This window comes from Hemitrygon akajei, chromosome 32 (assembly GCF_048418815.1).
Source record: "Hemitrygon akajei chromosome 32, sHemAka1.3, whole genome shotgun sequence".
NCBI classification, from domain to species: domain Eukaryota; kingdom Metazoa; phylum Chordata; class Chondrichthyes; order Myliobatiformes; family Dasyatidae; genus Hemitrygon; species Hemitrygon akajei.
In genome coordinates, this window is record NC_133155.1 from 14,286,687 (window position 1) to 14,313,343 (window position 26,657).

At 40.6% G+C, this 26,657-nt stretch overlaps 1 protein-coding gene across 4 annotated transcripts in view; it reads left to right on the forward strand.

The window, feature by feature from the left end:
- Positions 1–26,657, forward strand: part of LOC140719653 (protein argonaute-1) — an 87,441-nt gene that overhangs the window by 7,150 nt on the left and 53,634 nt on the right. For 2 of the 4 annotated variants that reach the window (XR_012096973.1, XM_073034422.1), the window contains exons 2-6: positions 13,321–13,507; positions 15,951–16,071; positions 19,159–19,340; positions 20,410–20,546; positions 22,455–22,589. Coding sequence is in view for 3 of the 4 variants with exons in the window: in XM_073034422.1 (XP_072890523.1) it covers positions 13,321–13,507; positions 15,951–16,071; positions 19,159–19,340; positions 20,410–20,546; positions 22,455–22,589 (762 nt within the window). In the remaining variant the exon portion in view is untranslated. Of the gene's footprint in view, positions 1–13,320; positions 13,573–15,950; positions 16,072–19,158; positions 19,341–20,409; positions 20,547–22,454; positions 22,590–26,657 lie in introns of those variants that run through there. The other 2 variants (XM_073034424.1, XM_073034425.1) reach the window with 2 other exon arrangements.

Consider the following 26,657-nt stretch of genomic DNA (forward strand, 5'->3'; position numbering starts at 1 on the left):
CCATTACTGAAAACTAACTTGTTGTCTTTTTATTCCAGTTTAGATTAATGGTCTCAGGCCCAAAAAGTTAAGTCTCTTTCACAGTTGCTACTAGATCTGCTGAATATTTCCTGCATTTTCTATTTTCATTTCAATTCTGTAGCATCTGTAGCTCTTATTTTATTATTTTAATAAAAAACACTTCTCATATCTTTGTTTCCTTTATTTAGATTTAGGATCCTAGTTTCAGATTTAAGTATTTTGTTTTCCATATCAGAATCAGGTTTATTATCACAGACATATGTCATGAAATTTTTATATTGTGGTGCCAGTACAGTACAAGACAAAAAATCAGTTGCCATTAAAAATAAAATAATTAAGTAGTGTGAAAGAGGAATTGCAAAGTAATGTTCATGGACCATTCAGAATCTGAAGGCAGATTGTGTCTTCAGGCTCCTGTAACTCCTCCCTGATGGTTGTAATGAGAACAATACATGTCCTGGATGGTGTGGGTCCTTAATGTTTGATGCTTCCTTTGAGGCACCATGTTTTGAAAATGTCCTTGGAGGGTGAGGCTAGTGCCCATGATAGAGTTGGCTGAGTCCACTTATAACTTTTATCGTTCTTTGGTCATACTTTCTTGAAGGATCCTGCACAATAAGGTTAATAACTAACCCGGCATTATTGCAAATATTTGTACATTCAGAAACTTTGTCTTTATATTTGTCTTTTAATACTTTTAAACAAATTAGCATTGCTGTACTATATCCATCTTTGTCTTATAAAATTAGGTCCTATTTATTAGCACACTATTTTGTTGACTTAGACACAGTTCTTCATTCTTACCACTATCACTTGTACTACTTACTTCCTTGTCTTTTCTCTTAACCATTCTTGATTTCTCTTCAATGGGATGCTCCTTTTCCTTGCACCTTTACCCCTCCCCCTTGGTAGCTAATTTAAAGGTCCATTTACCTCCCCAGTTACTGGTGGAACTCTGGTCCCAGTATAACTTAGATGTAAGTACAAAAAAAATGCAGATGCTGAAATTGGGAGCAAAAAAGTGCTGGTAGGACTAGCATCTGTGGAGGCAAAAGGATGGTTGATGTTTCAGACTGAGACCATGCATCAGGACTGAAAGTGTAGAAGGAGGATGGCCAGTGCATTAGAAATTAGGAGGAGTAGTGAGGCTTTCCTATCCCCTGCCCCACCTAGTTCCATCTGCCCATTATTCATTCCACACCCCCCTCCCATCTAGTTCTGCCTTTCATCTATCAGCCTCTAATTCATCCCTCCCTCTTCCTATGTATCCTAACTATCTTTCTTCTGTGCTGTTAGTCCCAGTGCAGGATCTCAGTCTGAGACATAAACCATTCCTTTGCCCCCATGATCTAGACAAAGCTTGTACTAACAACAGATCTTTTTACTGATGCCAATGCCCTAGGAATGAAAACCCACTTTACCCTCCCTACTGTAAAGGTGCACATCCATCTCCTTGATCTTATTATCCTATTGCAGTTTGCTAATGTGTTTCTTAGTTTAGTTCCTAATCACTCAGTGTCTGAAGATAACCTTAGGTAGGATTATGTGGACCACTTGGCTAGATCCTTCCCCTTCCCCTTTCCCCTTTCCCCTTCCCCAAAGCCACTTCAAATTCTCTTCCAGCCACAGCAGATATCCCTTGCCATTGGTCCAGCCAGGCAACATAATCTTTTGGTCTCATGCTCCTGTTTATGTAAGGTGTTGCCGATCCCAATAATTATATTCTCCCTACTATACCCACATTTTTTTCACTCCTACTTGAAAAGCTTCCTGCACCACTGTGCTACTGTCAGTTTGTTTGTCCTCTTCACAGCCCCCTTATGTGTCCACAAGTTTTACAAGAATCTCAAATCCATAGGACAAGTGTAGGTACCTCAGCTTTAATAATGCTCTGAACCCACATGTCTGCATCATATGGTTTCTGTTCATGATCATGTTTGAAATTTGAAATGTGTGCTAACCTCCATAAGGTCTCATGATATCTGGAAATGAAACTCCAGCTTCTTAACACAGAACTGAAGTTACTTCAGTTGCAAATATTTACCGCCAATGCAGTTCACACATATTGTGATAGCAACATTTCTAAAGTCTTGACATTTTAATTGTTAATCAAGTTATTTTAAATTAGGTTTATTTAATTTAATTAAAATTTTGGTTAAATGTTATAGGATAACTTAAAGTTTGGCCCACAGTTGCAACGACCAATCACATATACCTTACCTGTGATGTTACACTGCAGTTTGCTTTTGTTAATAGCAACTCCACCACCACAAACCCCACCCCCACATCCCAAAATTAAGTGATAAAGGAGCATTGTCACTTAGTCCAGAGAGATTTTTATGCCATTGTGTAGAGCATGCAGTGGAGTTTTTATCGGCCAGGATGTAGGTAGCTGATTGATCTAACCCTAGGGATTGAAACTAGATAAGTGAATAAAATGCTAGTGGATGGTGTCCTTAACACTAAATTTCAAAGTAGTTATGCGAAGGGATAAGCATCATTCAGAAGTTGTGTGTTAGAATTGACAGAAGGCTGCTTCCAATCTAAAGACACATTTTCACTGGTTGCACATCTGCTAAAATACTTAAAATAATCTTGGGAATACAAATTATACTTCAAGGCCCCTCATTGGCCTCCAGTTTCCTTTTGTTTTAAACACACACACATCCTAAAAGGTTTATCTTGTTTTCCATAAATCATAGGAACAGAGTTAGGCTTCATTGCCCATTGAGCCATTTCATCATGGCTTGTCTAAACTCCATTCTCCTGACTTCTCCCTGTAACCTTTAAAACTTTGTGCTTTATACCTGCAGACAGAACCTGCCAAACTGGGGCAGCTCCTTGCAGGTAAATTTGCATTTGAAAAGTGAGTGTCTTGCAAATGTGACCCAGGTTACGTCCGCACTACACTGGATAAATCCATAACCAAAGCTTTTTCTCACTGTTTTTATCCTCCGTCCACACTAAAATGGTGTTTTCGTTCCCTGAAACCGGAGCTTTTCAGAAATGCTTTCCAGGGTGTGTATTTTTGAAAACACTGCTTGGGCAGATCAGTGTGGACGGGGTAACTGGAGAAGTCTGAAAACACTGTCAGACGGCAGCGCACTATTTCATTGTTTTCTTGAACACAACCTAACAATTTCAGAACAGATGGCAACGAGACTGAAGCCAGAAAAGTTAGAAATGTACTCACCAAGTACTTTGACCCATAACTTACTGAATAAATAAATATACTCACTTTTCTCTTTTTTCTGTCCTTGCTCATATGAAGGTGGTTTACCTATTTATGCGAGTACTTCTCTGACAATAGATGTGTAACAGCCTAATGTAACATTGTATGGAAATACAAGATAATACTGATGCAGACATGTTTTACAGATTTAACAAGGTGCTTTATTAATGCAACAGTTAGTCAGTTTTTCAATGTTCGTCATCAGCCGGGTCATACAGTCCGTGAACTCCCCGTCGGTTGCCTCCATACGCTTCAGTATTTGTTTTTTTTTAACTTTTAAGTCCTCCTGCGCGAGAGCCAACAGCTGTCCATCGTTTAAGTTTTTCTAGTCTGTAACTGAACAAACACGCATCAAGTCTTTCATGGCGAGATTTGACACCAAACAAGTCACTTGTTTTCGGTAGATGTGTCCTGCATGTGCGCAGTAGGAGGAGATTTCAATGTGGACAGAGATAGTTTTTAAAACGAATAGTGTGGACGCCTATCGTTTTTATGTGAAACCAGCGTTTTCAAAATTATCCGGTCTAGTGTGGATGTAGCCTCAGGCCCAGCGCGTTCCTGTGAGGGTGAAGGGTAAGGAAAGTGAGTCTCAGAAACCCTAGATGTCAAGAAATGTCAAAGGTTTGATAAAGGAGATATAAAGCACTGAAAACAGTAGATCCTTGAGGAGCATAAAGAGTATAAGGAGGGAGGAGGTATTTATAAAAAAAAAAGAATTAGGGGGTCAATGAGGGCCATGAAATATCAGCATTCCAAACCTATTTTAAAATATTTAAGATAGCTAGAGAAAGGATGGGACACCTACATCAAAATACCACTTACTGACTGCAATACTGCCTTCAATGCCATAATTCCTTTACTTATTAACTCCTAGACTTCTTGGCCAACAACTCATGGACACCTCCCATAAAATTTCAGTTAATTCATATTGTACTGCCCTCATTTTTACTTTTGTTCTCTGAAGCCTCAGATTTCTAGAATACTTTTTCAAGATCTCTGTCTTTCCACTTCTAGAGTTATTCCTCTGGTAGTCCAAAATTTCAATCTGGTCACCACTTGTAATTCTGGATTTCTTTTTCATGACATTATTTGTATAGCATTCAACAGACCCAACACACCTATTCAGAGCAATAAGTCTTTTACAATTGCTTGTTGAATACTCACTTCTCCCACTTGCCGTAGTGGCAAAGCTACTAATAATAAAACATTGAAGAGCAAAAACCAGAATCTACAGATGTCAGTAATCTAAAATAATTGTTGCCATTTCCATTTAATGGTGTCCAAACAGCTGAGAATATATTATAGTGGACAGAAGTTAGAGAAGTGTTAACAAGAGGGTGCAGTTTTTAAAGAGTTGTGATTCTCTTTGTGTCATTGTGATTTGCAGCATTTTTACATTAATTGGTTTGTATGTTTTCATCATCAAATCAGCAAATTACTTTTGTATCATGATACAAGTTTACACATCTATCCTTGAAATCATGTGTTCTTGATTAAATTAAAAGATGATGAGGACACATGGATCGTTCAGAGCACCTGTCAACCAAATTATTTTAAATAGTCTTTAACAGTGAAAAGAAGATTGGGGGAATTGAGAAGCACTTTTTCTCTTGCCAATATTTTTAAAGATATTGATGCTGTAGTAAAATAGGGATCCACAAAACACTTTCTTTTCTCCTAAGGACACTGCCAGATAGTAAGGCAGAGTCCCACGGAACATTTTAGTATATGGACGAGCACTTAAATCGTCACACGTCCAGCACAGGCTACAAATGACTATGTGGAGAAATACTTTCTAATTTACTTAGCAAAGACTTTGAAGACTGTTGAAGTGCATCTAATTGCCAACGAAGCCTCATCTGCTGATCCAGTAAAGCAAGCTCAAATCCCTCCTTGGTTGCCAAGGAAATTAAATTCTATCAATTAGATAATGGATTAAAGATCTAATCTGTAATGGAGACTGCATATCTGCCAGATGGTAAAAACCTACCCAGTCCATCAAGGAACTATGTTTTTCTTAAACAGTTTGATTAAAAAATTTGATCCATAACAATATGTTTGACTCTTAACTGTCCTAAAGTATGAAGGGAAGCCTCTGAATTTGGGGACAGTCATGAATAGATGATAAATGCTCAGATTGCCGGAGGTACCCATGTCCTTTCAATATATTACAAAATTCAGAACGTGCATGAATTCACTGATTCGTTGGGAAATTCTACATGTTTTTGGGTGAAAGGTATAGAGGAATTTTGAACATTGACATGATACTCTCAAGTGCTCAATCTAAATTTCTTGCTCGTGCCTAGTTATTTTTCTGATTTGCAGAAGATTGACACTATTCATGATCTGTAAAACTTTCCTATATTCAGTCACCAGCCTTTATCTGTTCTATATTTATACATCAATACCTGTATATAGGGACAACTTTTTTATAAATGGAGAATAATAGGAGACAGACATGGTCTAGGACGGTAACTTGCTGATTCAATGTTCTAAAATGCTTTCTGTAAGCAAATGAATATGCTGGGGAAAAATTGTGGTTTTAGTGTCAACTTTAGTTGCTGAGATGATAAATGATGTCTACTCTTTAATAGTTTGTAAATGTGAGCAATTTAAGTTCTTGGGGACTAGTGATCTTGTTAAATGACTATATAGCACCACACACAAAATGCTGGGAAGAACTAAGGCCAAGCAGCATCTATGGAAAAGAGTGAACAGTGGACATTTCAGATCACCATTCCTCCATTCCTGTTTTCCCTTTCTCACCTTATCTCCTTACCTGCCTATCACCTCCCTTTGTTGCTCCTCCCCCTTCCCTTTCCTCCATGATCTTCTGCCCTCTCCTGTCAGATTCATCCTTCTCCACCCTTCTCTTTCCCCCTCTCCCACCCTTCTTACTCTGAATTCTCATTTTTTTTCCAGTCCTGAAGAAGGGTCTTGGCCCGAAACGTGAGCTATTTACACTTTTCCATAAATGCTGCCTGGCCTGCTGAGTTCCTCCAGCATTTTGTGTGTGTTGCTTGGATTTCCAGCATCTGCAGACTTGTCTTTGTGCTACAACTACAGCAGAGTGATTGGATATTCATTTCATAACTAAAGAAAAGGTAGCGTTCAGTAACATAGTATTCTCATTGGGTTGACATCCCAAGGTGGTAAAAACAAACAATTTTAGAAGCCAGAAAGTACAGTAACATATTTTGCAAATTCCTATTGTCAGTGCTGGAATAAAAAAAATCATATATTCCATGGCTGTGAGATTAATGTTGGCCAGAGCTTGCCATTCCAAATAGTTTTATGGACCTTTGTTCATCTACAAAGGCAGGCAGGTCTTGTGTATCATTTTATTTCAGTAAAGTACTTCCTGTTGTTTTTAAAGTGTTCACCTAGGTAAATACTTCCTGCAGAAAACACACTTCAGCCGAGAGGTAATGTTACAGCTATATAGGACCCTGGTCAGAACCCACTTGGAGTACTGTACTCAGTTCTGGTCACCTCACTACAAGAACGATGTGGATACTATAGAAATGGTGCAGAGGAGATTTACAAGGATGTTGCGTGGATTGGGAAGCATGCCTTATGAGAATAGGTTGAGTGAACTCAGCCTTTTCTCCTTGGAGTGTCGGAGGACGAGAGGTGACCTGATAGAGGTGTAGAAGATAATGAGAGACACTGATTGTGTGGATAGTCAGAGGCTTTTTCCCAGGGCTGAAATGTCTATCACGAGAGGGCACAGTTTTAAGGCACTTGGAAGTAGGTACAGAGGAGATGTCAGGGGTAGTAGGTTTTTTTTACACAGAGTGGTGAGTGTATGGAACGGGCTGCCGCTGACGGTAGTGGAGGCAGATACAATAGTGTCTTTTAAGAGACTCCTGGATAGCTACATGGAGCTTAGAAAAATAGAGGGCTATGGGTAACCCTTGGTAATTTCTAAAGTAAGTACGTATTTGGCACAGCATTGTGGGCCAACAGGCCTGTATTGTGCTGTAGGTTTTCTATGTTTCTATGTACATGCTTCTAGTTTAATGAGAAAATTAATGACCGTAGAGACAAACTAGATATGAAATATCAACTGGATGGTGCTGGAGGGTTGAAGCATCAAAAGGATGAGTTTCATTAGGCTGAATGGCTTTTCATTTTGGTCCTTCTGTGAAGAGATTCACAAACATGGAGTATTTCTGTTATGAGGGAAGGCTGCACGTGCTAGGTTTGTTTTCCTTGCGGTGAAGGAGATTGAGGGCAGCCTTGAGAGTAGACAAAATTATGAGGGTATAGATAGGATACATTTCCTCAAAGCAGAAGTAACTGAAGCCAGAGCGCACAAATGTATAGCAAAGGTGAGTGGATTAGAAGAGGTTTGAGGAAGAACTTAGGTGGTGGAGGCAAAGGCTTGTACATTTAAGTGTCTGGATGAGCACTTTAATTGCTAAGGCATAGGGGATTATGAACCAAGTTCTGGCAGATGGGATTGGTTTAGAAATAGGTACTTGATGAACTGCATGAACAAAGTGGGTGAAGCACCTGCTTCTGTGTGTCTGGCAGTATGGTCATTATGTTGTAGGGCTACATTGGACAGCTGTTTTCATCAACTAGTCTGAATGTTGAGAGTGTCTTAGTTTATGTTTCGGTGCAACTTTCAGATGGGTGCCACATAGCACTATTCGGGTAAACATTTATTTTAAAAAACACACATCTTTAGAGAGAGTACTCTTTGAAGGGTATTTCTGCCAGGGTCTTTCATCATTATCAGGTCTAGATCGGTTTTAAGATGATACTGATTTTAACTGTGAATTGTGTTTTAAAAGCCTAAATTTTAACTGGGTTTCGAAGCAATGACTATTTTTTTTTTCTCAAGGTTGCTGAATACTATACTATACCATACATTTTTATTGTGTGCCTTGATGATTCATGCTGTTGCTGTCATTGCTGACTTTTCAGTAACTTGTGAAGCTCAAAGACCTAGAAGAGGAATTTGATAGCTAATTTCTTATATCAATCAACTTTACAGTTTGATAATGGGTGGGAGCTAATGTGGTAGCAATCACAATATGTATCTTACCTTGTAAGCATTGGCTTTTCCCCATTCACTTTCTCTTTGTTTTGCAAACAGAAAATGTAATAAATTTAATTTTACAATGGGAGGCACATTTAATAAATCTTAACTTGCTGTTTTGTTGCATAGAAGGCCACAGATACTTTAAAATGCATCTGTTTTTCTTGAATTCATAGAAGGTCAAATGTTTTGAAAAGATTACTTGTGACAGTTGGCCTGCTCTTCTGTATGAGCATGGGCACTGAATAAGTGACAGATGGCAGTATAGAGAGAATAGACAAAGGTACTTAATTGATGGGCCAGAAGCAAAAAAAAATTCACAAAGACAGCATTTTAAATTAGTTGCAGAGTGAAAAATGACATGCAGTGTGAGGGAATGACGTTTAACAAAATTGTTTGCACAACCTCAAGGCTTAAATATTCGGTGAGTTCCAGTGTGTAGAATAAGCAACAATTTTAATCTTTGTGATACAAGTCTGATATACTAGCGGGCAATCTCCCACTATTCCTGATCTATCATTTTTACGTCATACAAGTAGAGACACTTGGACAATCTGTGGCACATCTTTTATAGCTTGTATTATTTAAACACTATTGTAACTTTGTGAGCTGTATAATGCAATATATTATTATGTATTGGTTGCAGATTGACTATGGTTCATATTGTAGTACTAGCCACAGATTGGTTAGGCTTGCAATGAATTATCACTATAATCTGGCAACATTAATTATTTCTCAATTAGTGTTCACTTTGTTAATGTTTTTGCTGCTGATTAAGGCGCCTGGTTATATAAACATAGCAGAATTGCAATAAAATTACCACCCTATCTTCTAAGTCTGAAGATAAACATTTTCCACACCCAGTCCCAACACCTGCTGTCATTATGTGACTTTGTCCCTGTCTTGTACCAAACAAGAATGGAAAAATATTTCCAATCTGCACAGACGTGATTGTGAAGCTGTAAGGCAGCTCTCCTCAATCTGTCGGCATGGATACTTGTATGTAGCATGGTTTGGCACTGGATTTTTGGCACAAGATTTACTATATTCTTGTGCTATGGATAAATAACGATGGAAAGTGTAGTGTGTTTGTTGTGACCTTTATAAGCTAGTAGCCTGTGTTAGCAAGAGACTATTTAAAGTTTTACTTTCTAGAAAATAATTTTTTCATGAATATTTATACAGTGCATTCCAAACATCGTTGTCCCATTTTAGTATTAAATATGACAGCTAGTTGAAGTCCCTAATATGACACAGCAAGGTCGTACATTGACTGAAATGCCAAATGTCAGCAGAGCCTGCCATTCAAGCTGTTGTGCCTGGGCCACCTCTACATTAAAGCACCTAAAATCCTGTTCTTGTATTCTTTTCCCACATTTATTTGTCTCAAGCTCATTGATTTCCCTCGGATGCCGCTTCAATATTCCTTTGCTGTAATGTTTTCCACGTTCAAATACCATGTTGGGTATATCAGATTGTATTGTGGTTAATAGAAAGATAAAGTGATTTTTTTTTTAAATTTTTGAAATGGATGTTGTGTTCATTTAATTTAGCAATTTCAACAGTGCTTTTTGGGGCCCATTTTGAAGAGAAAAGACGGCTATAACTAATGAAGTGCTGAAATATTTCTGAATAGCTAAATTAGATGTGCCATTATATTCCCGTGATTGTAATTAAAGGTAAAACAAGGGTTCAGCAGAGACTTGAGCACAGAATGTGTGTATTTAATTGTTTATCTTTTTGAATAAATTATTAGTGGAAAAGAAATGTGCTGTTGTTGCATACAAGGTTTAGAAGCAAATTTGTAATTAAAAAGAAGTTCTAAGCAGAGTCAAAACTGCTGTAGTACAGGCATGCAGGTTTTGAACTAGCTTATTCATATTTTACCCTCCTTGAGTACATTTTAATTTGGGTACACAGGTGTACTGAAAAGTGTACACCTTTTGTGTTGATCCAAGATGTTCATGGCTTTGTGTGAGGATTATCATCCAAATGATATGAGATTATTTGGCATGTTCCTCAATGCCTCAGATTATTCAAAGCAAACTTATCTTAAATGTATTTAAAAAGTTATCTGAGAATAGAACTTTGTGGAAGTTAGAATTTGGGGAAGGGAGATTTGAATAATTTTAGATTTATGAGAAGTAGAACAAAAGAATTTGCAGTTGTGGATTGAAATCACTAGGTCGAATGGTAGGAAAGACATGCAGTGGAGTTTCAAGAGATGTTTCAAAGGTGGAAGTAATCGGTTGTAGTAATCACATGAAAATTTCTGAAACTCATCAAGCCAAGTAGAAAAAAGGTTTGTGATGGAGACCAAAGATCTTGACTGCAGTCATTTCAATATTTGGAGAAAATATCCGCCCATCGAGTCACTGGATGCAATATAAGTAATCAGTTTAGGGACACTGCTCCATTTAGAACTGATGGATTAGACACGTATGTGGAAACTGACTGCATAGGGTGATGTTACTGGAAGTGAATATGCAGATGACAGTGCAAATCAAGGCTAAATTCTTGGGGAGAGTAGTGATAAAGATATGTGCAGAGCAGAAGACCCCAGTGTTCTTGATTCTTTAGCATTGACTGAGTAGATAAAAATGGAACAAGGCAAGGTCTTACTCAGTTGGAGAGGGTTTGATATATGGTTCCTCCAGCACTTTGTGTGTATAATGCCAGTGGTGAAGCAGTGATTTTGAAGGATATTCAAAAGGCAAATATGAGAGAAACTGAGATGATAGGGTTTGAGGGGATGTGAAAAGTGGAAGGACAAGCTTTGAAGGCTTCAAAAATGATACTTTTAAATGAAAATCTCGAACAGCAGATACTGGAATGAATCAAAAAGAAAATGCTAGAAGTGTTCTTTAATCTTTCTGTATAGATTAGTTTTGCCTTTTAAAATACAGGCAACCACTTTGATTCTCCCCACACCCCCCCCCCCCCCCATATATATTGCTTCCTAGACTAGAAATTCTTGTCCAGGAGGTGTGATTAAGAATTCCTTAAAGGCCTTGTCATTGGTTGTGAGTGTTACAAGGGTTTTAATGTGCAGGGGCAATACGCTGTGTGAACAACTGTTTGGTGTCCCAAGCTGCTGCATTTCTAATGAAGAGCAGATTTTGCATCGTTGAGTGAGCACATTGTGTCTAAAGGACACATGGCCTCTGTCCCACCATTTGAATCTCCATAACAAAGTACGAGTTTAGCTGCCTCTGCCATGGAGAAGTGAAATATGTGTGACCTCTATATCCAGGAGGTGAGAGGGAACAGCAGCCTCTGGCACAGAAATGTAAAGGGAAGCCATTTCTCCAATGCCTTGTGTTAGTTTATTGTGTTGACTGGAGTATGCTTACTACTGCTCACTCTTTTTTGTGCCTTTGCTTACTTTTATTTACAAGGTAGTAGTAAAGTTTTTTTCACTTTCAGACTCAACACTAGATTTGTCTGATCGTGCTAGTATGAGATTCAGTAGTGATAATCCATTACCATTGTTGAAATAGTGCTGGTTAAATTTATTTTGGGATATTTAGAGAGGCTTTTATCCTTTGCTCCACCAAAAGTGCAAAACATCAAAGCTGTTTACAAAGCAAGTTAATGAGTGATTATTGTGGTAGGGCTTAATTTCCAGTTTGTTCCTTTCCGCGCTTGTGGCGCATCAGGTGACAACCTTGCAGTTTCTTTAGCATTTGTCTGTTTTGTGAGGCCAAGTTGCTAGCTCAACATCCAACTCAGCATGGATGGAAAACGTGCAAGGGGCCAGCTAGATTCAAACTTGGGACCACTTGCCTTGAGGTCCAGTGTGGATGCCACTATACCACTGGCTAAATTTCCACTTTGACAGGGACATAAATATCGGTCCAAGTCCAAGTAGTCAAAGAAAAGGTATCAATATCTGGTTGAATCACAAACGAGAAAATCTGCAGATGGTGGAAATCCAAACACACACAAAATGCTGGAGGAACTCAGCAGTTCAGGCAGAATCTATGGAAAAGAGTACAGTCAGTATCTTGGGTTGAGAAAGATGAAGAGCCAGAGTAAGGGGGGGGGGAGAAAAACAAGGTGATAAGAGAAACCAGGTAGGGGGCAGGGTTCAAGTAAAGAGCTGGGTAGTTTATTGGTGAAAGAGAAACAGGGCTGGAGAAGGGGGAATCTGATAGTGGACTGAGGCCATGGAAGAAAGAAAAGGGGGAGGAGCAACAGAGGGAGATGATAGGCGGGTAAGAAGATATGGTGAGAGAGGGAAATGGCAATAGGGAATGGTGAAGGGAGGAGCATTCCCGGAAGTTGGAGAAATCGATGCTCATGCCATCAGGTTGGAGGCTACCCAGACAGAATATAAGGTGCTGCTCCTCCAACCTGAATGTAGCCTCATCACAACTGTGGAGGAGGCCATGAACTGACATGTCAGAATGGGAAGTGGAATTAAAATGGATGGCCACTGCTTTTTCTGGCGAATGGAGCATAGATGCTCAGCAAAGCAGTCTCCCTATCTCTCTCCCCCCACCCCACCCATCCAGCCCTGGTTTCACCTATCCCCTTGTATTTCTTCCTCCCCTTCCCCACCTTCTAACTCCGACTCCTCATCTTTTTTTCTCCAGTCCTACTGAACGGTCTCAGCCTGATGCATCAGCTGTACTCTTTTCCATAGATGCTGCCTGGCCTGCTGAATTCCTCCAGCATTTCATGTGAATATCTGGTTGAAGATGATTTTCTGTCAATCAAAAGTAGCTACTTAGCTGCTGTGGTTTCTCTCTGCTGTCTAAAACAGACAGAAATCCATTAGTATTGCAACATTTATGAAAGTGATGTTAGAAAGATAAATCTATTTATTGTTGCCACTCGAAAACTGATCACATATTTGAACATAATAGAAGTGTACATTGTGAAGAACAGGAGGTGAGAATGAGCCCCATGATTTTCTAGTTGAAGAAGGATCAGCCTGCGTAAATATTGTTTTAAAAAAATTGGTTGTCTACAGACTCCAAAGAATAACACATTTTTTTCCTCCTCTTTTCAGCAGCAGTTGGCCCATATGTGCCGCCTCTGCAGCAGGTGTTCCAGGCACCACGAAGACCAGGAATAGGTACGATCGGCAAGCCAATAAAACTACTAGCCAACTACTTCGAAGTTGATATTCCGAAAATCGATGTTTACCATTATGAGGTGGATATAAAGCCAGACAAGTGTCCTCGGAGAGTAAACAGGTACCCAATCTGTCAACCAGACAGTTCAGAGTAACACTTCCAAATAAAGACTGGTGGATCAAATTGTGAGTTTTTACTGGCAGTGTAGATATACTTGATGTCATTTTACTGTTTGATGCCCTATGATAACTCTGTAATATTATATTCAGTGTAAAGTGCTGTGAAATGCCCAAGAATAGTTGATGTATTTTGTTAATAAATCATGAAAATTGTGTATTGTAAATGAGATTGGGCAGCGTAAATTGATGGTTTGGTTTGGTATCTCCTGTCCAGATGTTTACAATTTGGTAAATGTATCAACAGTGTACACAGGTTTTATGAAACATGGGCACCTCACTTGATGCTCAGGTGAGTTCCAGATACAAGAGTGCTAATGGAATAAAGGTTAAAAGGAGTTGCATGCATTGCTGACTGCATTGCTGTGCAGGTAACCATTTGCCCACAATTCATCATGGAGAGACTGCCTGTGAGGTCTGGTGCTGATGATGCCAGTATGAGCAGTGCTGCCACTCATTGAGGCAATGTGATCCATCCTGGGAACTGATAGTGCAAACACCTTGTGTTGACAGGCTACCCAGATCCTGTGGTTTCTCTCTCATTGGTTCCTAGTGAATGTGCTAATCCTTTTGTCTCCCCCTCAGTGTGTGTGGCTGCTTTGCCCTCCACAGCTGAGAGGGAAGAAAACAACTCCTACCACATCCAACAGGAGAGATTATAGGATGTAAATGATCAAGACATAGAACTGAAGCTGCTAGTACCAACATACAGCATACTGACCATGTTAAAGCCAATCCTTTCATATCGACCCAAGGAGGACTCTTGCCACACGAGCAGTAATGGTGGGCTAAGGGGTTTTACCGTGACTCTTGACACAACAGTGTACAACAACAAGAAGGGCTGAGTTCTCACCAGTTTGTCGACACCACATTAGGTGCCTAGAACAGCAGCCCATACTTTGCAAAGTATGGACACTTAGCATCTGTGAGAGTTCAGACCCTAGACGCAAGGCATCATAACAAATTAGTACACTGCAAAGCAGTGTAAATTATGGTAATAATACAATTGTATCAGATATTTTACACTCAAGGTTTATTGCTGAATTTTGATTTCTTCCCCAATAGAACAAGACAAATAGCTCTCCAACTAAACTTTGAATTTTCCCCTCTACAAATCAGGCTTGAGCAACATTAATAGTGGATGAAAAAACGATTTGCCTTTCTTGCGTTGAGATGATCAAGTCAGCATGAACTGCATTTGTAAGCAGTTATGACAATGACATCAATAACTTCAAACTTTTAATTCCATATTCAGTGTAAAAACCGTAAACCCTAGACGTGCTTGAAAATCTCATTAATGGTGATAGTTATTATGATCTGTGCATTTGTGATTTCACTAATTGTGCCACTTTGATTAGTGGCAAGCTTTTTAGTATTTTCATAAAGGTTGAAGCATTGGGTTTGTAAAGTTGAGAAAGTCGAAACTTTAGGATGAAGAAATAAGTGTTGAGGCTGGTTGAAGATGCATAGTGGAAATAAAATTATCCCTGTGAATTGCATGGCCCTTCCTTCCAGTCAGGGTATAAATGCAGTAGTAATCTGTTGGTGCTGAGATCCTTCTCTTCTGTAGATGATCTTGTTATCTGCATTGATTTTAAATTGTTTAAAAATCAAATTAGCAATTTCTAACCCTGCCTCTAATGAAAGTAAATTCTCAATAACAACAGCTTGTTAAAGGGTGGCTTTCCCGTAGCGCAGCATCTCAGATCCCTTTCAAGAGTCTTCACTTATACCCATGTAAATTGATATTAGTATGACTGAAAATTTCCAGTGAGCACCTCAATGAGGGAGAGTGACAGAAAAACTTAATTTCAGGTTGCGAATTAAAACTGAGCGTGCAAATTTTTGAAGGCATGATGAGAATGGGATGCATGAATGCCAGATTCATTGCTTAGGAGACCTTTGAGGATTGTACAATGAGCCTTGACATCGTCAATTTAAAATTAATTTGACAATTTAATCCCAGGAATTTAAAAGTAAATCATTCAAAAATTTTTGTGTTCCTTTTTACAGGATTTCTCTAGTGATTGTCAGGAATTCTGAACATTTGAGTCAATGTATGCCTAATGTGAGCGTATTCAAAAGTATCATTTGCTAATGAGCATAGATGAGAGAATATTTCAGTTTGCTAACATTTGGGGAAAATAATCCATTATAAGCACAACATGTTTCATAATCCATGAATAGTGGGTGCACATCACGGATCTGTCTTGCATTTAGGATCCAGACATCAAAGGGATGCCTGTGTTTATTCTTGTAATTCTGAAAATAGAAGAAATTCACACCTTGCCAGACATGACTTCAGTTAATAAAGCAAAAAATGCATTCATCAATAGAGTAACACTGAATCTTGATAAGATAGTCTTCTCAATACATTTGTTTTGCAGGGAAGTGGTGGAGTACATGGTACAGCATTTCAAACCTCAGATCTTTGGAGACAGAAAGCCAGTGTATGATGGAAAAAAGAATATTTATACAGCAACACTACTACCTATTGGCCAGGATCGGGTATGCTGCATCTCATGTGGAGAAGGGGGTGAAGGCTTTTATCTCTTCCTTGAATGGGAATAAACTTTTTTTTATATAAGTTTTATTGTGTGGAAACAAGCAATGCATATTGGAAACTTCCAATTTTTTTTTATCAAATATGTGCTGATCTAGGGATTCTATATTTGTACTTCAATGTATTGTGTTGTAAAAATCATTTTGGGTTAGCCCTGCTGTTAAAAATGCATCCAACACTTAAAACATCTGGCTGAATTGTATTGAATAGATCTTCTTGGGATTTTTGTAGACATTTACCAAATATTGCTCATTTGATGTGGCTTAGAGTGATACTGAATGGTATCTTAACTTTGTGGTTGCAGTTGTGTGCTTTTCAACAGCAACAAATTGCAAGAAACATGCAATGAGTCATGATGAATGGACTTGGCCTAAAACATTGACTGTTTATTCCCTTCCATAGATAGTACCAAGCTCCTCCTCCATTTTGTGTGTGGGTGTGATATCATAATAGAGCCTGTTATTTCTCCCACCCAGCATGTAGAACTATTATGGTGTACTGTAGTGTGATTAAAAGATTTGTAATTCAACTGCAGCTCAACTGTTGCCATACTCAATTTAAAAACAGATAAACGCTCATCAGAAATGGAAAACTAAGTGGTGATAGAGCCTAGGATATTCTTTGTCTGTGTAGTCAGTATAGCATACAATCATCAAAGCATCAAAGGTTAAATTCAGTGGATTCCCAGTTAATTGGGGCAGCTATACATTTTGGACAGCTCCTATTAAAGAACAAAAGCTAAATCAAGGAAATAGCTGGGATTTCCTTTGTTTATTTGGGACTCTGTGCTGCTTAATTGGGGCAGGGGATGGTTGCTGAACAGTTTCTAACTATCGCCACTCACATTCACTTGTGTGACCATTAGACCTACACCGTGCTTAGAGTGATCAGTTTTTAGATAGCATCAGTTTTGGCAAGAAATTCTCAGTAAGGCAATTTGGAACTATTTTGCTCATCGCAGTTCCAAGTTTTCAGGCTTGGAGATGGAGATGCCAGAAACAGCTGGGAGTGGAAAAAAATGATTTCACTGTGTCAATAAGTTAGGAATAACACAGAATATGAAACTATTTGTGGTTGGTGTCTGCTGATTATTATTAATTTACAATCAATCAAAGGAACACGGCAGATGAAATCCTCCATCAATAACTATTAGGAACTAATAATTTTATTGTACTGTAGAGGTATTGGCAGTGTTCAAATACTTTTTGTGTTTCATTTAAATACATAAATTATTACTCAGTTAAACAGTAGTTTCCCTTTTTTTTAATGCATTTTGAAACTTCAGCCACCTAATTACTCCAAATTGTACTTGCCCCAATGTGTCCCAATTAACCAGAATCCACTGTATTTCATTCCAACATTGGGACTGCCGTGTCTCTTTCCTGATGTTGCCAGATTGCTACAATGACTTTCCTTGATTGCACATTTGCCTCTGGAGTCTCTACGGATCTTCGATATCCTATTCTTCATTTCTCTCCTCACCAGTGGCTAACAATGACCATGAGAGTTGTTAGCACAATGCTATTACTGCTCAGTTTGTTGGAGTTCAATTCTGGTGCCGTCTGTAAGAAGTTTGTACGTCCTTCTCATGTTTCCTCCCACTATCTTTTGAATGTTTTTCTACATTAAGTGCTTTTTGTTAAAAGGTGATGAATGTGGTCACCTGGTGTATTTTTTCAATTTTTTTGATGGATTTGAATGGCTCACTCAGTGAGCAGTATTTATAAATGCCATTAAAGGGAACCTGCTAGATGCAGGGTTTCTAAATGTCAAAGTTCAAAGTGCATTTATTATCAAAGTATGTATATATTGTACAAACTTGTGATTTGTCTCCCAATAAGCAACCATGAAACAAAGAAACACAAAAAAGCAGGTATTTTTTTAAAAAAGACGGTCAAACACCCAATGTGCAGAGAAAAATAACACATCATGCCTATAAGAAAGAAAACATCATGCAAAAAATAACCGCAAACCAATAGCATTATGAAGTCCACAAAGAGAATCCCATAGTTCAGCACAGAGCTGAGTCCTATTAAATCGTGTGTTTAAATCCATGCTTCTTTTAGAAGTCAGGAATGAGGCATAAAACTTGTTTCACGATCGTTTTATTAAAAGCTGATAAAGAGAAAAGGAACAGTGCCAAGAGTCTACTACTTGAAGAGGAGAGAAACTAAAGATGGCACCTAGCATAAACAGCTATTTTTATACCTAGAGATAAGAAAACTTGCATTCAAATCTGTAGATAAGAGACAACCAACTGGAAAATACTTATTCAATGCTGCAGTGAAAATGAACCGACAAGAAAACAATCACTTAAGTACAGTGAAGGTTTCAGAATTATATTTCATATAGCCATTAGAGGCATATCAAACTATTATGCATATGAAGGCGGCTTAAAATACAAGCAGATAATCAACTGTTAAAACTACAACAAAAATAACAACTAAAATTAAGAATTCAGGTCCAACAGTGGCATACTGGTTTTGTGTGCCATTCATTATTCAAGTAACAGAAGTACACAATTCTGGAGAAACAGTGCTTTTTGTGGATGTTTTCATTTATTTCACATGTTCTTTAAATCAAAGCTAGTCATGGGGCAATTGCCACTACGCTGCTGTGTTTGTATCGTTCCAATAAGAAAGGCCAACTAACATCTTGACAGATGAAGAGAAACACAAACAAGTCAGTAAGTCAGTGGTACTTGGCAGTGGTGTGAAGGGAGAAGCCCAAAGCATCAGCAACAAGTCTTCTCATGGTGGTTCCAGGCTTGCATGCCAGGTGGAGATTGGAATGCATGATGCTTTTTGATTTGTGTACCAACCTTAACCAGGCTCAGTGCACTAGCCTTAACCCAGCTTCTCTGGATTGAGTGTCTGCAAACTGAAATCTTCCAGGTGTCAAAAAATTGGTAAAATTTGTTTTGGTTTCTTAATTTTTTTGTTTTATTTTGATTATATCATGAAAAATCTCCAGAGAGAAGGATTTATCTTTTGGCAGTTTCATTTATTTGTTTCTTTTTCTTTTAATGTAAGGTTGATTTTGAAGTGACCATTCCTGGTGAAGGAAAAGATCGGATTTTTAAGGTCTCCATTAAATGGCTGGCAGTAGTAAGTTGGAGACTGCTGCATGAAGCCCTTGTCAGTGGTCGAATCCAAGTTCCGTTAGACTCTGTTCAAGCATTGGATGTAGCAATGAGACACCTGGCATCAATGAGGTAATCTGATTTATTGTTGATATAACCTAAGGAAAAATTTTAATACTTCATTTGTATTATATACAAATACATTAAGGCTAGTTGATGCAGTTAGGAAAAGTTACTGAATATTGTGATACTTGAAGTCACTCCTTGGTGTCACAAGTTGTAAGTTTTGCAAATACTGAAATTTAATTAAGTGATATGTGAGATGAAGAAATCATTTATTTTACCTTGACTTTATGTTGCTGTTATGGTTTGTCAATGATATATTCACATTTTATGAAGCTGTCATACCAATGAAAATGAAAAGGTATATGCAAATATAGTTGTTTATTCAGATTCTTATCAATTTCTTGGGTGTTTTATCATTTACTATTCATTATATGTAAGAAGACTGCATTAATATCACCCAGTATCTCACCATAAGTATACTTTCAGTAAGATCAGCACCTTTTGTACAAGTAGGACAACTAGCCTGGCCCTGGATTTCTGAAATAGGTTAGGCTACAGGCATGTATCTGTTTTAGGAAAGGAAATGGGCATTTTTATAGTTGCTGCTTTTCATAGTGTGTCAGTTTTTCAGTTAGAGAATTATAAAGAGGAAATGGCTTAGAATCACCAGTAACCGTACTTAAATTACATGGACAAGTCAAGCTACACTTGTGCACAAACTCCATTTGTTTTCTGCAATAAGATGCACAGCCATCACATTGTGAGTTATATTGTGAAACTAGTAACGTGTGTTATGCTAGTTTATTCCATGTCCAATGGGCAAACCCAGTAAACCCTGTAGGGGCTTCCATTTTGCTTTGATCGAGGTAAAGTTAACTGCTAATTTGCATTTGTTTCGGAAATCAACATAACTTGGTTTTCTGATCATTTTCATAAGTCAATAGTGCTAAGAGCAGCAGTTAAGCATTCATTTCTACATGTTGAAGCAGTAAAGAAGTCCAAATTTGTTGCTTGTGCTTTGACAATCGGTTGCTAAAGGTACTTTATCACCACTCACTCCATCAACCTATGCCCCTCTTGCTCAATACAAAAATGTTTTTTGAGCTGTTAATCTGGTTTTTTTTAAAAATTTCAGGTATACTCCTGTTGGTCGCTCATTCTTTTCTCCACCTGAGGGTTACTATCACCCACTGGGAGGAGGTAGAGAAGTCTGGTTTGGTTTTCATCAATCTGTCCGACCTGCCATGTGGAAAATGATGTTGAACATCGATGGTAATGTAACTTTTTTTTCTACTGAAGACTTGCATTGATCTTTAACTAGTTACTGAGCAGCAAATAATTGCTTAAATAAAAATGCTGTGCAAGTTCTATGGTTAATTTATACATAGGCTACAAATGGTTCATGTGCTGTGGGACCATTTACTGCCAATAGATCTCTTGTGGAATGATTACCATCAAATATAAGTTTGACTACTTTTTTTTATCTCTGTTTATTCTTTTAGTCATTTAATATAGCTTTAATCCTTTGCTCTGATTCCTGTACAAATGATTTTTGATCACATTTATATTAGCATAGATTAGTCAGGGACATTTCTGTCCTTTAAGACAATCTGGCCAAAAATATTGTCTTGCTCATTATCAGTTGATCAGGATAAGTAAATGCATTTATATAATATTTGTATATTTATCCAACAATTATGTGAAATAATGCATATCATCAGCCTCTATAAATAAATCGACTTTATTTTGTGTAAATCCTCACAAAAATAAGATGTGGAAACCCTCCCAGAAATGGCAGAGTGACCCGTATGTATGCTATGTCTCCATAACCAGTGTACAGAAGATTGTTTTTGTACTTTACTAGTTCTGATGAATCTGCTCTCTTCCCAGAGGCACTGTCCCACCTGTGGAGTATTTCCTTCATATGCAATTAGATGATTTTTAGGTCTGTTTTGGGCAAGTATGTAAAGTGGAGATCTGGCCTTGGATTTAAATGCTTTAGTTTCCCTGCAAATGAGTGAAGTCCCATAGTAGTAGACAAAGCAGCATTTTTATTAATAATCTCTAGAATAATTCAAGTGTTATCCTAATAGCTTATGTCATTAAGTTATTAAACAGATTTATATCATGAGACAAGATTTGTAACATATTGAATTTGATTAGAACTGTGCAAAAGCAGTCGTGAAAGTTACAGATATATGAATAATAATTGGTACAGGAGGTGAGAAGTTGTATTGTTTTGAAACTGCCCCTAAATGTATGTAATGTAATTTGCACAATGGTCTCCAGACACTGTTCTGTGTTGCATTTCAAGTTGAACAGTGAGCCACACTACTCTGTCTCTTCTGTGCCCACATTTGCCTGCAATATCTTCTGGCAGATGAGATCTCAGCATGGTTTTCATTGTGTGGCAGTGACGTTTATGATGAGTAAAGACTTAACGCCAGTGAATCCTATTCAGTGAAGTTCTGCCATGCTTTGACATCTGAGGCAATCATAAAATTTCAAAGGTAATGAAAATCATTACAATTGTACATACTGTCAAATGCAAATTTGTATAAAAAATAAATTATTGCAACTCTGGACGACACAAAAACAATTAAATTCAACGATTAACTCGATTCAAAAAGTGTAAATGGCCTGAATTTGCCTCCTGTGAGCTGTTAAAGGTTCATTAACATGAATGGAGTTGCTGAGCCCCAGTGCATATTCAGCACTTAGATTTTCAATATAATTGCTGAGACACAGCAGGATGTTGGTGCTCTGTCTCCGGTTTCCTTAAGGAATCCGTGTCAGAGGACAGTCTAATGGCAGAAGCAAGGATCCTTGAGAATTTTGAGACTTTCACTTGAGCAGTCCTCAGAACTGTTATGGACTATGAATCCATCTCTTCCTACAAAAAAAGGTAGTAAGTTACTGGCATCTATTTTCTTTGAAGTGCTGGTGCCTTATTAGAAATAGCTAGTAATTATTTAGTAATTCTGATAAGCTCTCTAAGGCTTCAATGTATTAAACAAAATGTCTCGCTCCAAACTATGAGTTAATTAAGGTCTGAATAAAACTTTTTCAAATATATATTGATTTTCTAAATGTTGGACTTCATTCTTGTGTTTTACATTGGATTAGTTACAGTGACAATAATAAATCACTGACCATTGTTATTTTTTCTTTAAATTTTAGTGTCCGCCACAGCTTTCTACAAAGCGCAGCCAGTGATAGAGTTCATGTGTGAAGTCCTAGACATAAGGAATATCGATGAGCAGCCAAAGCCTCTTACGGACTCTCAGAGAGTACGTTTTACAAAAGAAATTAAAGGTAAGCTTCATGATGGTTGCTTTTTATCATTGTTAGGATACTTAGTCATTTTGTCCCCCACCATCAAAGAAGCCAATTTATGAAGGTATGGGTGGATAAGAATGCTGTTAGTTTGTTCAGGGAACCCACTGCACCTCTATAGCAAGTACTTTCAATATCAGTATATTCCCACAGATTCCTGTTACATCACATTAAAACTTTTTAAACTTTGTCCTCTTGTAACGTGGGCAAGGGCAATAGCCAGCATCCTCTGAAAATTAAGTCAAATGAACAGCCAGATCGAGGATGCCACAAGTGCACAGAGATTAGTGCTGCTTCCCCAGCACCAGGGATCCAAGTTTGATCCTGACCTGAGGTACTAGCTACACAAAAGTTGCACATTATTCTCACTGCCTTCTTGTGCTCCAGATGTTTCTGTGATTCACATTCTTCCCATGGACTGATGCGATTTCTCTGCTGCAAACTGGCAGACACAATGAACCAAATGTCATAAGTACAGTATGTAATAATGTGTTTTATTGAAATTGCTTGAGGGACTATTGTTGACCAGACCATCAGGGGATTTCTTGTTGTACTTGAATTCTCCATATCTATCCAAGTATATCTTCATGAAATCACCTAATTGAACATGCATAAAACATAAATATTACTTTTGGTCATGACAACTCTCAACCGTGCAGCATCACCTTACCCCTGAGCTAAAGTACAACTTAAATTTGATCACCTTTGAGATCTGTATACAAAATGGTAATGAAAGTTCAGAGTTTTTTTTATTATTAAAGTACATATATGTCACTGTAGCGGTGTGCTACACGCAGCACTGAAATAACGACACGGAGTCGGTAAACTGCAGTTAAAAAAAGATTTTATTCGAACTTCGCGGCCTCGCTTTAAAGCCTCCCTGATCCCGTCCTCCCCGGGCGCGGATGCTGTAGGGGGCACGTATTCACAGTCCCGCACGGGCTTTTCCCTTTGTTGGTGAAGCAGACCTGGCGCCCTTTTGGGACTGGCCTTTATGCCGGCGCGCTGGCTATTTGTGAGCCGGTTCGAGTGCGCTAGGAAGTGGGTCGCCACATTACCCCCCCCCCCCCCCCCCCCCCCCCAGAACTGGCGATACACCCCCCAATGTCCACAGTCTGGGCCGGAACCTGTTTGGGAGGTCGGCCTCTGCGCCGCGGTGCCGGGAATTCGACCGGTTGCGCCACATCCACATGGGCTGGTTCGAGTCGGTCCACCGTGAAAACCTCCTCTCTCCCCCAGCGTCCAGTACGAACGTGGACCCGTTGTTCCTGATCACCATAAACAGCCCCTCGTAGGGCTGTTGCAGCGGTGGCCGATGCCCGCCCCTTCGTACAAACACAAACTTACAGTTCTGCAGGTCTTTGGGTACGCAGGTCGGGTTCTGCCCATGCTGCGAAGTGGGTATGGGGGCCAGGTTGCCGAGCTTCTCGCGTAGTCTGCCCAGGACTGTTGCGGGTTTTTCCTCGTGCCCCCTTGGGGCTGGTATGAACTCCCCGGGGACGACCAGGGGTGCACCGTACACCAACTCGGCCAACGAGGTGTGCAGATCGTCTCTGGGCGCTGTGCGGAAGCCGAGTAGGACCCAGGGAAGCTCGTCCACCCAGTTAGCTCTTCGCAAGCGGGCCATGAGAGCCGACTTTAGGTGACGGTGGAAACGCTCCACCAGGCCGTTCGACTGTGGGTGGTAGGCAGTTGTGTGGTGCAGCTGTGTCCCCAAAAGGCTGGCCATAGCTGACCACAGGCTGGAGGTGAACTGGGCGCCTCTGTCGGAGGTAATGTGGGCCGGTACACCAAAGCAGGACACCCAGGTGGTGATCAGTGCCCGGGCGCAAGATTCGGAGGTGGTGTCGGTGAGCAGGATCGCCTCTGGCCATCTGGTGAACCGGTCCACGATAGCGTCTATGGTAGAGGGCCCACGATATCTACATGAATGTGGTCAAAACGCCGGTGGGTGGGGTGGAACTGCTGCGGCAGAGCTTTGGTGTGCCGCTGCACCTTGGCCGTCTGGCAGTGCATGCACGTTTTGACCCATTCACTGACCTACTTGTGGAGTCCGTGCCAAACGAACCTGCTGGAGACCATCCGGACGGTTGTCCTGATGGAGGGGTGCGCTAAGTTATGAATGGAGTCGAAAACGCGTCGCCGCCAGTTTGCCAGGACAACGGGACGGGGTTGGCCGGTGACGTCACAGAGTAGGGTCCTCTCACCTGGGCCTACGGGGAGGCCCTGGAGCTGCAAACCGGAGACTGCGGTTCTGTAACTAGGGATCTCCTCGTCTGCCTGCTGCGCCTCTGCCAGCGCCTCAAAGTCTACCCCTTGGGAAAGGGCGTGAATGTTAGGGCGAGAGAGCGCGTCCGCCACGACATTGTCCTTACCCGAGACGTGCCGGACATCCGTCGTGTATTCAGAGATGTAGGACAGATGGCGCTGCTGGCGGGACGACCAGGGATCGGACACCTTCATGAACGTAAAGGTAAGCGGCTTGTGGTCCGTGAACACGGTGAAGGGCCTACCTTCTAAGAAGTACCTGAAATGCCGGATTGCCAGGTATAGCGCCAACAGTTCCCGGTCGAAAGCACTGTATTTGAGCTCGGGTGGTCGCAGATGTTTGCTGAAAAACGCCAGGGGTTGCCAGCGACCCGCGATGAGTTGCTCCAGTACCCCTCCGAATGCCGTGTTAGATGCGTCCATTGTGAGGGCGGTAGGGACGTCCATTCTGGAGTGCACTAGCATCGCAGCGTTTGCCAAAGCTTCTTTCGTTGTAATGAAAGCGGCGGCGGACTCCTCGTCCCAGGTAATGTCCTTGCCCGGACCCGACATCAGGGCGAACAGGGGGCGCATGATTCAGGCAGCTGAAGGGAGGAAGCGGTGGTAGAAATTTACCATACCCACGAATTCCTGAAGGCCTTTGATTGTGGTGGGTCAGGGAAAATGGCGAACTGCGTCTACCTTAGCGGGCAGAGGGGTTGCCCCATCTTTAGTAATCCTGTGGCCCAGGAAGTCGATGGTGTCGAGCCGGAACTGGCATTTGGCCGGGTTGATTGTTAGACCGTATTCACTCAGTCGGGCGTAGAGTTGACGGAGGTGGGACAGAGGCTCCTGACAACTGCTGCTGGCTATGAGGATGTCGTCCAAGTAGATGAATGCGAAGTCCAGGTCGCGTCCCACTGCGTCCATTAACCGCTGGAACGTCTGTGCGGCATTCTTCAGGCCGAACGGCATGTGGAGGAACTCGAAAAGGCCGAACGGGATGATGAGTGCCGTTTTGGGGACGTCGTCCGGATGCATCGGGATTTGATGGTATCTCCGGAGGAGGTCTACCTTGGAGAAGATCCGTGCGCCTTGCAGGTTTGCTGCAAAGTCCTGAATGTGCGGCACAGGGTAGCAGTCCGGTGTGGTAGCCTCATTCAGCCTGCGGTAGTCGCCGCATGGTCTCCAGCGCCCTGTCGCTTTGGGCACCATGTGCAGAGGGGAGGCCCATGGGCTGTCGGACCGCCGTATGATCCCCAATTCCTCCATCCTCTTGAACTCCTCCTTCGCCAGTCAGAGCTTGTCCGAGGGAAGCCTTCGAGCACGGGCGTGGAGGGGTGGTCCCTGGGTCGGGATGTGGTGCTGTACGCCGTGTCGGGGCATGGCTGCCATGAACTGCGGTGCCAGAACCGATGGGAAATCCGCCAGGACTCTGGTGAAGTTGTTGTTGGACAGCGTGATGGAGTTGAGGTGTGGGGCTGGCAACTGGGCTGCACCCAGGGAGAACGTCTGAAAGGTCTCGGCGTGGACCAGTTTCTGCCTCAGCAGGTCGACCAGCAAGCTGTGAGATCGCAAAAAATCCGCACCCAGAAGCGGTTGGGCTGTGGCAGCCAGAGTGAAGTCCCACGTGAACCGGCTGGAGCCGAACTGTAGCTGCACCGTACGGGTGCTGTAGGTCCTTACCATGCTGCTGTTCATGGCCCTCAGGGTGGGACCCGGTGCCCTGTTGCGGGTGTCGTAACTCGTCGGAGGTAAGACGCTGATCTCGGCACCGGTGTCGACCAAAAAACGGCGTCC